This window comes from Notechis scutatus, chromosome 5 (genome assembly GCF_049901735.1).
Source record: "Notechis scutatus isolate UNSWTSFEM ecotype Mainland chromosome 5, rNotScu1.2, whole genome shotgun sequence".
Taxonomy (NCBI): domain Eukaryota; kingdom Metazoa; phylum Chordata; class Lepidosauria; order Squamata; family Elapidae; genus Notechis; species Notechis scutatus.
In genome coordinates, this window is record NC_142013.1 from 58,557,257 (window position 1) to 58,571,768 (window position 14,512).

General features: G+C 38.9%; 1 protein-coding gene across 1 annotated transcript in view; it reads left to right on the forward strand.

Annotated features, from left to right (window-relative positions):
• Nucleotides 1–14,512, forward strand: part of CASK (calcium/calmodulin dependent serine protein kinase) — a 209,519-nt gene that overhangs the window by 107,523 nt on the left and 87,484 nt on the right. Inside the window, exons 10-11 of the mRNA XM_087967572.1 lie at nt 7,433–7,450; nt 11,472–11,593. Of these exons, the coding sequence (XP_087823698.1) occupies nt 7,433–7,450; nt 11,472–11,593 (140 nt within the window). The remainder of the gene's footprint in view (nt 1–7,432; nt 7,451–11,471; nt 11,594–14,512) is intronic.

Below are 14,512 nucleotides of genomic sequence, written 5' to 3' on the forward strand. Positions count from 1 at the left end.
CCAACGACATCACAAAGATTTGTGACATCAACAACTTCCAGGCATCAACCATCACTCCCAATGACATTGATGTTTCCCACAACGGCCCTGAGTTCAAGAACAGTGATGGCTTGGTGGCCCCATGCTTCTGCAGTCGTTTGCAAGAGTGAAACCAGCAAACGCAAATTCATCTCCACAATAAACTCACTCATCAAACGCTGCACAAACCATAAGAAACTTCATTCACGGACCGACCTGTCCATACTACAGTGTGCCTGTGCTCGCAAGCTCCGCTCAGAGATCAAAAGACGCCAGAACCAAGGAGAGACTGACTTGTACATAAACTACTGCACTGACTGTATCAAATGCAAGACCAGCGGCCTGCATCCCAACAACCCCCCATAACCAAAGCTAGGCATGCATGCCCCAACTTCTTCCAGGTCCGCCCAACAGGCCTAAAATGCAAGCTACTTAACACAAGAAGCCTCACAAACAAAATACCTGAATTCCTCCTGCTTGTAAATGCGGCCCTATTCGACCTTATTTTTGTCTGCGAGATGTGGTTGAATGTATCCTTTCCAGACTCCCTTATTACTATCACGTTTTTCCAATCTGACCATGAAAACCGTAGAGGGGGTAGTGCTGCTATCTTCTATTAAAAATTCCTAGGTCTAAAAAAGATTAATGTTACACAGGAACTTACTCTTCCTCTGACCACTGTCTGCGAACTGTCCTTAAATACCACAGTTCGTTTCTTGCTATGTTATAGAGCCCCTGATTACAACCTTGGTCGCACTACTAATGTGGGCAGCTTCCTGCCCGCATCCCTTTATCTTTGTCGGTGACCTCAATTTGCCTCTTATTAATTGGACCCTAAACGAATGTACAACCAAACCTATACATGCAACCCTGTACAATGCTGTTACGACACGGGCTGGGACAGTTGGTAACAAAGAACGCTAGGCTCAGCAATTGCTTAGATCTCATTTTCTGCAAGAGCTTAAACTCAATTTATGGCCTAGAAGTTAACCTTTTTCCAACAGTGATCGCAGTATGATTGAATTTTGTCTCAACTTGTGTCCTTGCAAAGAGGGTCATAATGATGTGACTCCAAATTATAACTTTAAAAAAGCCGACTATGATCTCATAGCTGCCGACCTCACATATCTTGACTGGCACCTTTAGTTCACAGGTTGTAATACTGCAGAATACCATTGTAACACTTTTTTGCTTGAAGTCAATAGAATCATTATCCTATACGTATCAAAAATAAACCCTAAAGCAAAAAAAAACAAAACAAATTACCTGTAACAATAAGAAAGTTACAGTCCCCCCAAAAATCTCTCTGGTGAGAAAACAAAATTGGTTATGTAGCTAATTTTAAAAACCGCTACAAAGCCTTATACCGCCAGATAAAGGCAGAATGCACCAATTACCATTGTAAACAGGAGGAAGAGTTGTTAACCTCGAAATCCACCTGAGCCTTCTATAATTTCGTAAATGCCAAGCTTAAATACTCGAAAGCTATCCCACCCCTAAAAGGGCCTAACGGGGAAGACTGTAACGATGAAGCTGTTAAGGCCAACCTCTTCAATACGTTCTTCAACTCCGTCTTTGTTGAAGCAATGGCTGCTGCCCCCCATTTTCTAGTCGTACCATAACAAATTGTAACAATTTACTACATATTGATTTTACAGTAGATAATGTTCAAACGGCACTACATAACCTAAAGCCATCTTTATCTATTGGCCCTGATGAATTATGTGCCTACTTCTTGAAAAAGCTTGCCTCTGCCCTAACCAAGCCTCTATGCACAATCTATGAGGTATCTTTCAGAACCAGCTCCTTGCCTGACTCATGGTCATTAGCCACGGTCATACCTATTTTTAAAAAGGGAGACTCTAGTCTAGTAGAAAAATCACAGACCAATCTCACTATGTTGTGTCACCTGTAAAGTCATAGAATCAATTATAAACTAATCTATCACCTTCCACTTAGAAACAAACAACCTGCTTTCTAACAAGCAGTTTGGTTTCAGGGAAAATTTGTCCTGTAATCTGCAACTCCTATATTGCAGAAACATTTGGACCACACATATTGACCAGGGTAAAGCAATAGACACAATTTACATAAGACTTCTGCAAAGCCTTTGATTCAGTGGTGCACAACAAACTACTGTTGAAACTAAGTTTTTATGGCAGTTCCAGATCCCTGCACAAGTGGATAGCCTGTTCCAGAGAGAGAATAAAGAAACTTTTGTCCTTATCAGCACATAAATACTTACCATACCTGACTTTCAGTCATTAAAGCTTTTAGATTTTGGGAGGCGTCTGTACTCGTATATCATTTTAATAATCTACTATCCAGATGAAAATTTACACTCTTTCTGAGACATCATATTCAGAGAAATGCCAACCAGCTGTGAGATTAACTGTTTCAATCACCTGTTCTTTTTCCACAGTGCAAGGCAATAGAATGTTAATATTCCTACAGAGTCAAAGTTTGAAAAACAATATTAAGGATTAAATAATATAATCCAAATCTGCAATCTCATTACTTCTCCACCCAATCACTGTTGAAGACTACTCTACTTTGCTTTCTGAGGTGTTTTCCTCTTTGTGCTGTGAAAATGTTTTTTCTTTTCAAATCTGACTGAGCAGAAAAGATTGAGTTCAATGTGCTAAAGTAGGTGGGTTACCTGTAGCAGGTTTACAGGCTTCTACAAGTGTTTAGTTTACTTTACTGTCATTGCACCTCGTACAACAAAATTAAATACCATCTTCAGTGTACATTGGGACTATGAAAATAAACATAAGCACACATCCTTCACATTCTATACATTGAATTGAAAACCCCTGATATTGCATTAATATTGCACTATACAGTAGAATTCAATAGAGTTACTGTCCTGCGATAGAAGCTGTTTTTCAGCCTATTAGTCCTTGTTTTTATTATCTTGTACCATCTGCCAGATGGTAATAGTTCAAAAAAAAGGGTGCCCAGGATGAGATGGATCTTTGATAATGTTTTGTTCTTAAGGCAGCAGGAGCTATAAAGCTCTTCCAAAGAGGGGAGAGGGCAACCAATGATCTTCTGGGCAATGACGTTAACCCTCTGGAGTGCTGTCCTATCTGCCACTGTGAAATTGGCAAACCATACACAGGTGCAGTAAGTTAAGATACTCTCTATGGCGCAGCAGTAGAAGGTCACCAGCAGTTTTTCATTCAGTAGTTGTTTTCTGAGAAGTCTCAGGTAGTATAATCTCTGCTGGGCCCTTTTGACCAGTGCTGCGATGTGAGCATCCCAGGTCAGCTTCTATTTTAGGGTAACACCCAGAAACTTAAAACTGGCCACTTGCTCCACTCGGTCTCCATTGATAAGCAAGGACTGGATGTCTTCTGTTCCTTCTATAGTCTTATTGATGTTGAGGATCAAGTTATTGTCCCCACAAAAGCATCTCGGTAGGCAGACTTACCCCCCCCCCCCCGAGATGAGTCCCACCACTGTTGTATCATCTGCAAATTTAGTAATAGTATTACTAGTGTGAGTGGGAATGCAGTCATACACATAAAGAATATAGAGTAAGAGACTCAACATGCAACCCTGTGTTGTACCAGTATTAAGAATAAGGGCTGAAGAGGTATGATTACCTAATCTGACCCTCTGTGAGCGGCCAGACAGGAGATCTATAATCCAAAGGCAGATTGAATAAGAAAGTTCAAGGTCCAGAAGTTTAGACACTAATCTATGTGGAAGAATTGTGTTAAATGCAGAACTAAAATCTACAAAAAGCATCCTCACATAGCCCCTCCCCCCCCGGCTATTCTAGATGAGTCAGAGCAGTGTGAATGATGGTTATAGCGTCCTCTGTAGATCTATTTCTTCTGTATGCAAACTGGTGTTTATCAAATGTATGGGGAAGACCAGAAATGATGTGTCGGCAGACCAATTTGTCAAAGCACTTCCTGATGATAGGAGAGAGTGCCACTGGTCTGTTATCATTGAGGTTATTGATAGGAAATTTCTTTGGCAGCGGAACAATGGTGGAATCCTTCAAACAAGATGGAATAGTGGACTGGGATAAAGACCGATTGAAGATCCTGATAAAGACTCCAGCCAATTGATCAGCACAGTCTTTAAGCACTCGGCCAGAGATACTGTCAGACCGGCAGCCTTTCTAGGGTCCACAGCCCTCAGAATGCTCCTCACCTCCTGTTCCTCCACATTGAGGTGGGGGCTACAATTGGCTGGTGGCTGTATTTTAGCTGTCTCTGATGTCTCCAAAGCAAACAAAGAAATGATTTAGTTCCTCTACCAATGAAGCATCCCACCTGGCAGGGATAACATTGGTCGGTTAATGGTTGGTAATTTATTGAATCCCTCGCCACACCTGCCTCATGTTATTGCTATAAAAATTATCCTCAATCTTCCTCTTATAATCAGTCTTGGCCTTCCGAATACTTTCCTTCAGACTAGCTCTGGCAACACTGTATCTTGCCCCATCACCAGACCTAAAGGCCTTGGTCCTGTCATGCAAGAGGCGCTGGACTTCCTTGATCATCCAGGGCTTCTGATTGGGATCGATCCTAATATGTTTATCCACAGTGATAGTATCTGTGCAGAGCAGTTGCAGTGTGCTCCTCTAAGTCAGGGTGGTAAAAGATGTCTCAATTTGTGTTCTCAAAACAATCTGAAGTTGTTGGAAAGCATCTTCTGACCAAGATTTCGCTGTCTTTATTATAGGAGCCCATCTCTTAAGAGGGATGTATGCTGGTGCTAAAAGCAGTGACATATGGTCTGATTGTCTCAAATGTGGTATTTGTATAATCTTATAGCTATGTTTGATGTTGGTATATTCTTTGTCCAATATGTTTGTTCCTCTAGTAGTAACATGCTGATAGAATTTAGGGAGCACTGCTTTTAAATTAGCTTGATTAAAGTCCCCCACTATGATATGCACAGCATCGGGATACTTATTCTGCTGATTACTAACAATGTTATACAAGAATCCCAAAGCTATGGTAGTATTGGCATCAGGTGGGATATAGACTGCAGTAATCAAAACCACGCTGAATTCCAGTGGAAGATATATGGGTCTACATTTAAGAGTCATATACTGCGGATCCATGGAGCAGTGGATTTCTACAGTCTTTGTGCACCAGCTTTTGTTCACATAAAGACTTAAACTCTTTGCTCTTTACTCCTGTCCTGCCGGTGAGCTATGTAGCCTTCCAGCTCAACAGCTGCATCCAGAATGAGAGAATGAAGCCAAGTTTCTGTGATTAGCAAAACATAGCAGTTCTTGATGAATTTACTCTTTGCAATCTGTAGCCTTAATTCATCCATTTTGTTAGTCAGAGATCTTGCATTGGTAAGAAATATACTTGGAATTGAAGGCTTGTGCAGAAACTTACTCAGCCTAAAGAGAATCCCAGCCCTCTCTCTTTCTCTTCCTGTTCCTCTTTCTCTGCCTCTTCTTCCTTCAGGGATAGTGATCCATGGCTACCCCAGAATCCTAGCTGCCTCCTCCGGTATGTTATGAGAATGTATAAAATCGTCCGTAATAGCCTTTTCACATTTCAGTCCAATTTGTAACAAGGCTTGCTAACCATAGATGCCACTTGCCCCACAGGATTCAGTCAAGGAAAGAATCCAAAACACACACAGAATCATACATCCCATACACTGAAAGAAGGAGTGGCCAGCCACAGCATCCATGTATGCAGCCATCTTGTTCAATCTGTTGCCCACCTTGGCTATGTAGATTGGAAATAAGGCAGTGAGACAGTGAGATTGCTGATTATGCCGTAGCTATAAAATCAGCAAAAATCTGTATCTCTTTACTGCCATCTAGAATGACCCTAACCCAAATCTGATAGATGCAGAATAATTGTGCACAGAATTGATCTATTACATCATTCTTTTATAATCTAATGTTAAAATATAATTCATTTGATTATGTATTTGTGAATGGAGTGGGAATATGTTTTAATCTCCTAATTTCTGATTATCTAATATTGAGTAAGATGAAAATATATTTGGGGGGGGATGCTAAAGAAAAGTTCTGTTTTGTGGTGAGTGAAATGTTTAGTTTTTATGTAAAATAATTGTATTAGAATTGTTAACAACTATTTTTATATACTGTAAAAAATGCAGTATTATAATCCATGAAGAATTTCTATAAATGAATGTTATAATTTTAAGAAAAAACAATTACTGTATAGGTCAATGATGGCTAACCTTTTTGGCACCAAGTGCCCAAAACATATATGCGCATCCCCAAAATGCAGCACATCACCTCACCCATGTGCCCACCCATGCACAATCCCCTGTGCAGCCCGTGTGTGTGCGCACAACCCCCACATGTACCCTGCACATGCATGGCAGAGACCGGAAGACCAGCTGGCCAGCAGGAGGTGCGCATGCATGCGCAGCCGAGCTGAGCAGGGATGATGGCTCTTGTGCCCCGAGAGAGGGCTCTGTGTGCCACCTCTGGCATGCATGCCATAGGTTCACCATCACAGGTATAGGTCATATTTTCTTGTAAATTTAATTGTTAATGGTTGTTTAAATTTTAACATTTTCTGAAGAAATTAGAAGCTATATAAGTGCTACTGAAAACATTAATGGATTGTTTGTTTTGCATATATGTGTATATGTACTTATAGTACTTTGCTTGTGAAATGAAAGAAGAACATTTTGTATTTGTATTTATTTTATTTTGCAGAAAGAATTTAGTTAACTTTTAACTGACAGTAAAATTTGAAATATAAGTTGAAGGTAGCAATTTCATTCATACACACACACACACACACACACACACACACACACACTATAATTACAATAAAATTGGTTGGTTGCATCACATTGTAGTTCTAACATTGTACCTGAATACATACACTATATTCATAGTACTGAAATTGCTATCATAATTTTACTGGGGTTATTATTACTTGTTTTTAAAACAAATTTATTTCAAATTTAATAAAAGTATTCATTTAATTATTAATTGAGAATATTAAAATTATGATTAAGCCAACTTTAATTTCACAGGTTGATGTATAATTTTTGATTTTAATAAATTGACCTCAATAAAGTTATTAACAGTTGTAACCTATATCCATTAAAATATGTACATCTATGATATATGTATGTTAACTGTTTATATAACAAAATAAGTGAGCTTCCTCACTTAAGTGTATAGTCAGCAAGTATTTTGTACTTCCTTAAATTTCAAAACTAATAATTACTAAAAAGTTGGATGTATAACACTGTAAAAATATAATGTAAACCCTTTTCATATACTGCATTTTTTCAACTTAATAAAATGTGGAAGGTTTTTGTTTTGTTTTGTTTTGTTGTGGCTGTGCTAATACTCCTAGTTGCAGCTTTTAAAATTGTTTTGAAATCCTCTTACTATTTGTTGTTTGTCCAAATGCTGCCTTCCTGCTAGGACTTCTAGCTGCGGAAAGTAGGTATCCCTCTGTTTTCCTCTAAAGCTATGCATTTAGCTATTATGTTTGGCTTTGCATGATTAAATCAGCTTTTTCCTTGCTTAACATATCCTAGTTTTAATACCATCTGAGCAATTAAAGAACAAAGATACAGTATATTTTTATTTCAATATGCTCATGGTAGAAGATGAATACAGGTAGTCCTTAACTTACGATCAAAATTGACCCCAAAATTTATGTTGTTAAGTAAGTTTTTCCCCATTTACCACCTTTCTTGTCACAGTTTTAAGTGAGTCACTACAGTTGTTAAGTTAGCAACATGGTTGTTAAGTGGATCTCACTTCCCCATTGATCTTGCTTGCCAGAAGTTTACAAAAGCTGATCACATGATCCTGGGAGACTGCAACTGTCATAAACATGAACCAATTGCCAAGCATCTGAATATTTATCACATGACCATGGAGATGTTGCAACTATCATAAGTGTGAAAAACGGTCATAAGTCACTTTTTTCAATGCGTTGTAACTTTGAATGGTCACTAAATGAATTGCTTTAAGTCATGGACTACTTGTACAATTGAAATTATTTGTTTTAAAAGTGCCAGAAGAATTCTTTTTCAAACGAGGTTGCAGCATCTGTTCATGATAGATACTATTAGAGTATCTATCTCTAAGGGCACAAGAAAGAAAAGCATAAATCTTTATGGAAAATAATCTTGTTTTTCTAGCCAAATACATATCCAGTTTATATTCTGATAATCCATATCTTGAAATTTAGGGAATATAAATGTCAAATGCAACTTTGACATTTTTTGCATACAGTGAAGTTATTCAGTGGATCTAGTTAAAAGAAATTGGAATTGTCATTGAATTCTAATTATTAATATTTTACAGATGTTTAATTACTACATACATATCATTGACTACAGAGTAACTTTCATAGAAACTCCCAGTTTTTATGAATTTTTATTAAATTTATATATCATTTAACCCCAGTGACTGGGCAAAATAAAGAAGTCAAAGATGACAAAGATGACAAAAATGTTAAGTCCCCAGGCTAGAAAACAGGAGAGCATAAGTTCAAGTCCCACCTTAACCATGAAAGGCCAGCTGAATGACTTTGGGTCAATCACATTCTCTCAAGCAGCCTACCTCACAAGATTGTTGTGAGGAAAATAGGTTGAAGAAGATGTATTTGATAGATTTGTTGCCTTGGGTTATTTGTAAAAATAATAACAGTATATAAATAAATAGATAAAAGAAGAACAGACTTACAGAACCCAAAAAACTATAGATATATATTTATATGCAAATATTGACAACTGAGCATTACTTTCTGGTGTTTATAATTTCATGATTTAATGCACGTATTAGTTCATTAGTAGCTTTCTTACCAAAATGTAATTGAAAAACTTCATTAAAAATATTAGTATTCTTCAACTTTTATTACTAACCAGTAATGCTAGAGATTGTACAATATCTATCTAATATATTCTTGATTTGACTTTAATCTTTGATAGAACAAGAGGATTATAACTGAGACACATTCAAACATATATTCAAATATGCAGACCATAAAAGGCTTATTACTGATGTTAAATGTCCATGTCTATAAAAAGCTAGTAATAGTTTTGAATGAATAAATTTTATACGAGTAGCATGAATGTTAGCAAGATCTATTTTCAACATATATTTCTCAACCAATTTTTATATCAGTAGTATTATTCATCATCTTTTTTTAAATGGGCAATATGTCTTTTACTTGAGATCTTGGAACAGTTCTGTTTCTTCACTGTTGACATGCAATTTATAATATATTCTGCTTGAAACCTCTGTTCTGAGCTATTAACAAGCACTACTATAATTGAATACAACTACCGAATTAATTTGATACATATAAAGAAAAATGTTAGGAAATCTTGTTAAAAAGATAGAAGATCAAGGTATACTTTGTCAATAGTATTCCTATAATGCAGTGATGCTTACCCCCCCCCCCAAAAAAAGATGAAATAAGTGACCTGATATTTACTTTTTATCAATTTCTTTTTATCGCTAGCTATTGTCTTATTTTATAATAGCTCATATATTGATATTTAATCTGTTTGGCTTAATATAATATCACATCCAATTTTGTGGATTTTCTTTTCTTTGTTCTCTATGTATAAAGACATCATTTCCATTATTTTAGCAATCTTGCATCCTCCCAAATTTCTCAAAATTATAATCCATAACTTGGGGTGGGATGAAAATTCACTTAGATAGTTCAACTTATTTAAAACAGTAAGTTGTTTGTTAATAACTCTTTATCCTGTGCTTCAGGTCTCACTTTTTACCATTATTTCTACTAATTCTAATTGAAACCCTTCGTGGGATAGGCAAAACAAGCAGAGAAAGTCATAAATGCTTCTCCCTACAGGACTGAAAAACCTATTATTATATTACAGGTCTCAGACATCACTTGAATTTGTCTTTTTCTGTTAACCAAGACTATAGTACATCAAAGGTTTAATCATAATCAAAATTGATGTCATTTAAGCAGTAATGAATATATAACAATCTGTTTTTTCTTCACAATAATTAGTTATTGCAAAATTATCTTCCCCTTTTTAGCAACTACTTGTTAAATCCCCATTTTTCAAACCCATTTCAGAAGAGAAGCTCAATCACATTGAAACTGTTAATAATCATAATAACTACAAAAGCAGGTTTATTTTTAAAATCTGTATGTTACTCTAGCCCCAAATGATTATATACATCATGTATAAGTCATCTTTGATAATGTTCTGGCTCCTAATATAGCAAAGATATTTTGTTTTGAACTTTAGGATTAAGTCATATCACATTAGAAACCTGCTGATATAGCCATACTGTTTTGTGTAGAGTCCCTTTACAGGTAGTCCTCGACTTAACAACAGTTCATTTAGTGATCATTCAAAGTTACAGCAGCACTGAAAAAGTGACTTTTGACCACTTTTCACAATTATGATCTTTTCAGCTTCAATATAATTATGTGATCAAAATTCAGATACTTGTTCATATTTATAACCATTGCTGTGTCCCAAGGTAACATGATCCCATTTTGCAACCATCTGACAAGCAAAGTCAATGGGGAAACTAGATTCCCTTAACAACTAGGCTACTAACTTATCAATTGAAGTGATTCACTTAACTGTGACAAGAAAGGTTGTAAAATGGAGCAAAACTCACTTAACAAATATCTCACTTAACAACAGAAAGTTTGGGCTCTATTGTGATAATAAGTTGAGGACTATCTGTATTTCCTTTAAATATATTTTCAGTAATGCCCTCTGTTTTCTGATTCATCTATACTTCTGAATTTTTATTTTCTTTCAAAAATTTTATAGTCCAACTTTTCTCTGAAGTTTTTGAGATTAATTTCTCTCAGATGTGTGAGAGACTTCTCCAATTATGCTCTTTTCACAGTTTTTACTATCTGGAACTTCCAAATTGATTTAATCAGCATCAGTGGGTTTATTATACAGTCATGCAGCATGAAATTGCTTGCAGAGTCAGATTACTTTTCTAAGTCAATTTCTAGCTCCTGGTTCTATAACTGGGATTTATAAATTAAGAATTGTCTCCTGAAAAATTTTCAAGGGGATTCTTTTGTTTTGCTGTACAACATGAGTAAATATGTTCATGATACTCTTAAGTTTCTGTAATATTTTTATAGCATTTTTATTCAAAAAGATACAATCAGGCTCAAAATATTATGTCAGACCTTCGAAATCAGGAAACACTGCATAAGTACCAACTCTGCTTTATTATTATGGGATTAAGATTAGCTACATATTCAAGGTCATCCATTCTACAGATGGCAGGCACTAAACTTTGTCCTTTTTTTCCTCTAAAAGCTAAATTTAAATTCATTTCACACATTCCTTTTCAAATACTTTCTTCATTGAAAAGAAGATTGCTTTATTAATGTTCATATTTTACTCAATGAATACAGTGAAATATGACCAACTTATAATGATTTGTCGTAAATATTTTTCTTTCTCCCTGTGTTTAATAATAGGAGCAGTTTCACAGGTATTAGACAGCCTAGAAGAAATTCATGCACTTACAGATTGCAGTGAAAAAGACTTAGACTTTCTGCATAGTGTTTTTCAAGATCAGCATCTTCATACATTACTAGATGTAAGTATTTTTTCTCTTTAAAAAATATTGTTTAATTTTAGCTATAATCAAAAAATAAAGCAAATAAGACTATCAAACCAAACTAATAGAACTTAGGGCAGTTTTAGCAGTATTTTTGATACTGCAGATGAGTATCTTCAGTATAATCTCTTCAGTAATTCCCTGAAACTGATACAGCAGAAATAGAAAATAGCAAAGAAGCGGTCCACTGTCCCTCTGCTAGCGAAAATGAGGTGTGTGGGGGCCACATGTGTCCCCCCCCTGGTCCTTTTTCAGCCTGGATGGCCTCCTGCAGCACTCTGCCAGGCTTCCCCCAGCCTGTTACAGGCCAAAATGGAGCCTCCATAGGCCACATCCGGCTCTCCAAGGCTCCATTCGGTCCGCCATGGGCCTCCCACAGCCTGCTACAGGCCAAAATGGAGCCTCCATAGGCCAGATGCGGCCCTCTGATACTTTGTTCACTCCTCTCCACAGACTGTGCCTGCTTTGCTAGCATCCCAGATTCATTTACTCCTCCCCACCCCATTTCCCATAGCTTTTCTGTACTTACTTTTCGAAGAGATCCAGAAGAGGCTGACACACATGACAGAGAAGCCGAAGTCTTTTTTTCAGAAGGCCATGAGGTTGTAAGAACATGAGATGTAAGGAAAACAGCTTTCCCCATTTGAATAAAAGACCAGCTTCTCTGCCATGAGGGCCTGCAGGCTTAGTTTGGGTCCAGTCTGGCCGGCATCAAGCAGCCTCCTGCTTGCTGCTGAATGGCTAGTTCGAATAAGCAGCTTCAGGGATTGGGGCATGGCAGCCAATCAACAAGGGGCTTGCAGTTCAGCCTGATTTTTAAGAGATCTTTATCTCTCTGTCCTGGCTGGGATAAACAGTCTGAGGGGGAGGGTAAACACTTCAATTGGTTTGCTTACCAGTGGCGCATCCTCTGGATTGCTTCCGAATGAGTTTGGTTTCTCCTACTGAGATGCTGGAGTTTCATCCCCAAGGAGGGGAGGGGATTGAAACTCTATTGTCTCCCTGCTTCTCAGGGTGGTCTCCCGCGCTGGCCAGGTTTCGCAGGTCTTCCCCCCCCATGGCCGTTCTGGTTTCCAGATGGGTGTTTTAGAATGACATTCTGCAGCTTGGTGCCCATCCTTTCCACACTTGAAACAGGCTGAGGGTTTTGAAGTAAAAATGGTTTGTGGTTTGAAGGTCTCCCGCTTTCCTTGTGGTGGGATTTCTTCCATGCTCGTTCCACCCGGTACTGGTTTCTGGCCATATCGATCTCAGCTTCTTCGGTGGTGAGATACCACTCATGTAGGTGGTTCGGTGCGCCTCAGGCCACACAGACATTGTAGAGGTCATCACCCAGCCCATCCTTGAAACAGCTTACCAGGATATCTTCTGGCCAGTTTACATGGCACACGAGGTCTCAGTATACTCTGCCACTGGCCGCCATCCCTGCTTCACAAGTTTAATGTGGTTGTGTGCTTTGCGATCTGCGAGGGAGTCCTGGAATCTACGTCACAGAGCCATCATGAAACAATCGAATCTCTGCAATTCTGGCGCATTGGCGTTACATAGGGTCACCATCCATCTGGCAGCAGCTCCCTCCAAGGCTAGGGTAACAACTCGCACCCGGGATCCTTGAGTCTGGAAATCACGCCCATACATGTATGTGAGCACGTGTGACACAAAGAATCCCAGTTATTGCGGATGCCCATCAAATTTCACCCCAAGGGGGGGTTCCTTTCCAGTTGTGGAGCTCAGGGTTGGCCAGGAATGGGCCCCAGTGCTCACACCACCCGAGGGGGGTTTGCTGGACCCCCGGCTGCTGCTGCTGCACCATCAGCTTGGTCAGCTACTCCCAGAGAGGGGTGCCCCCCCAGCATCATCCGCGGTGGCTGCCATTTCAGCACCCCTTTGCTGCTGCTGCTCAGGCTCTCCTCGGATGTTGAGGTTTGCCAAAATACCCATCACCAACCAGGTTATATGTCTCTTCAGACAATCCTCCCTCATCGGTACTTCACTTAGTTCCTCCTTGTCAGAGAGGGCTTCTAGCTCCAATTTCCACCCCAATTTTCAGCTACTGTGGGTGAGGGTGACCCCTCTGATTCTCCCATCTCAGCTGTCTTTCTTCCCGATGCCAATCAACCAAAAAGGCTTTTTTTGGGTCTTCCAGGGTAACCATGTCCTCTCCAATAGGGTACAGTGAGCAGGCATCCGGCTGGGTGGTGGTTGATGTCTCTCCCCAGCATTCGGCCGCTCCCAGCTCGCTGCTTTGCTCGGACATTGTTTGCAGGGTCCCCTCAGTAGAGCGAAAGTTGCTTCTCCAGGTTGACCTTTTTGCAGACGCTGCTTTCTGTAAGGATTGCCTCTCCTTCTAACTCAAGAAACTCTTGAAAATGAAGTATTTCAAAAGGAACCTTTTATTGACCAGAGAAGTGATAGCAATACATTCAAAGCAGTGTCTGAGAACCCTTAGACAAGACAAATAGAATTAAAGCAGTAGAGACCCTTCCCTTTAACCAGATGTGGATTCAGCCAATCCACAGGGATGAAGTTATTGTACCAGCTGTTCTGAGAAACAGATAAGCATACGTTCCCATAGCCATCTGCTGGCTTTCAAAGTGAAACAATCCACATGGCCCTCCCCCCTAAACATTCCCCAAGAGGTGAGAATATCTCAGGGCGCCGCCCAACACGAGTCCCATGTCACACCCACCCTGGCTGTGGCCACTATGACCCTACCCACCCCTGACCATGCTCATCCCCAGCCCTCCGAGGTCAAACACAACCCTGATGCAACCCTCAATGAAATCAAGTTTGATACCCCTGTTCACGATCTAGTTATAAACATGCCTCTGTTCACCTATGTAACATCACTATTATAGAAGCTACATTGAATATTTTACAATTCAAGATTCCAGTAGT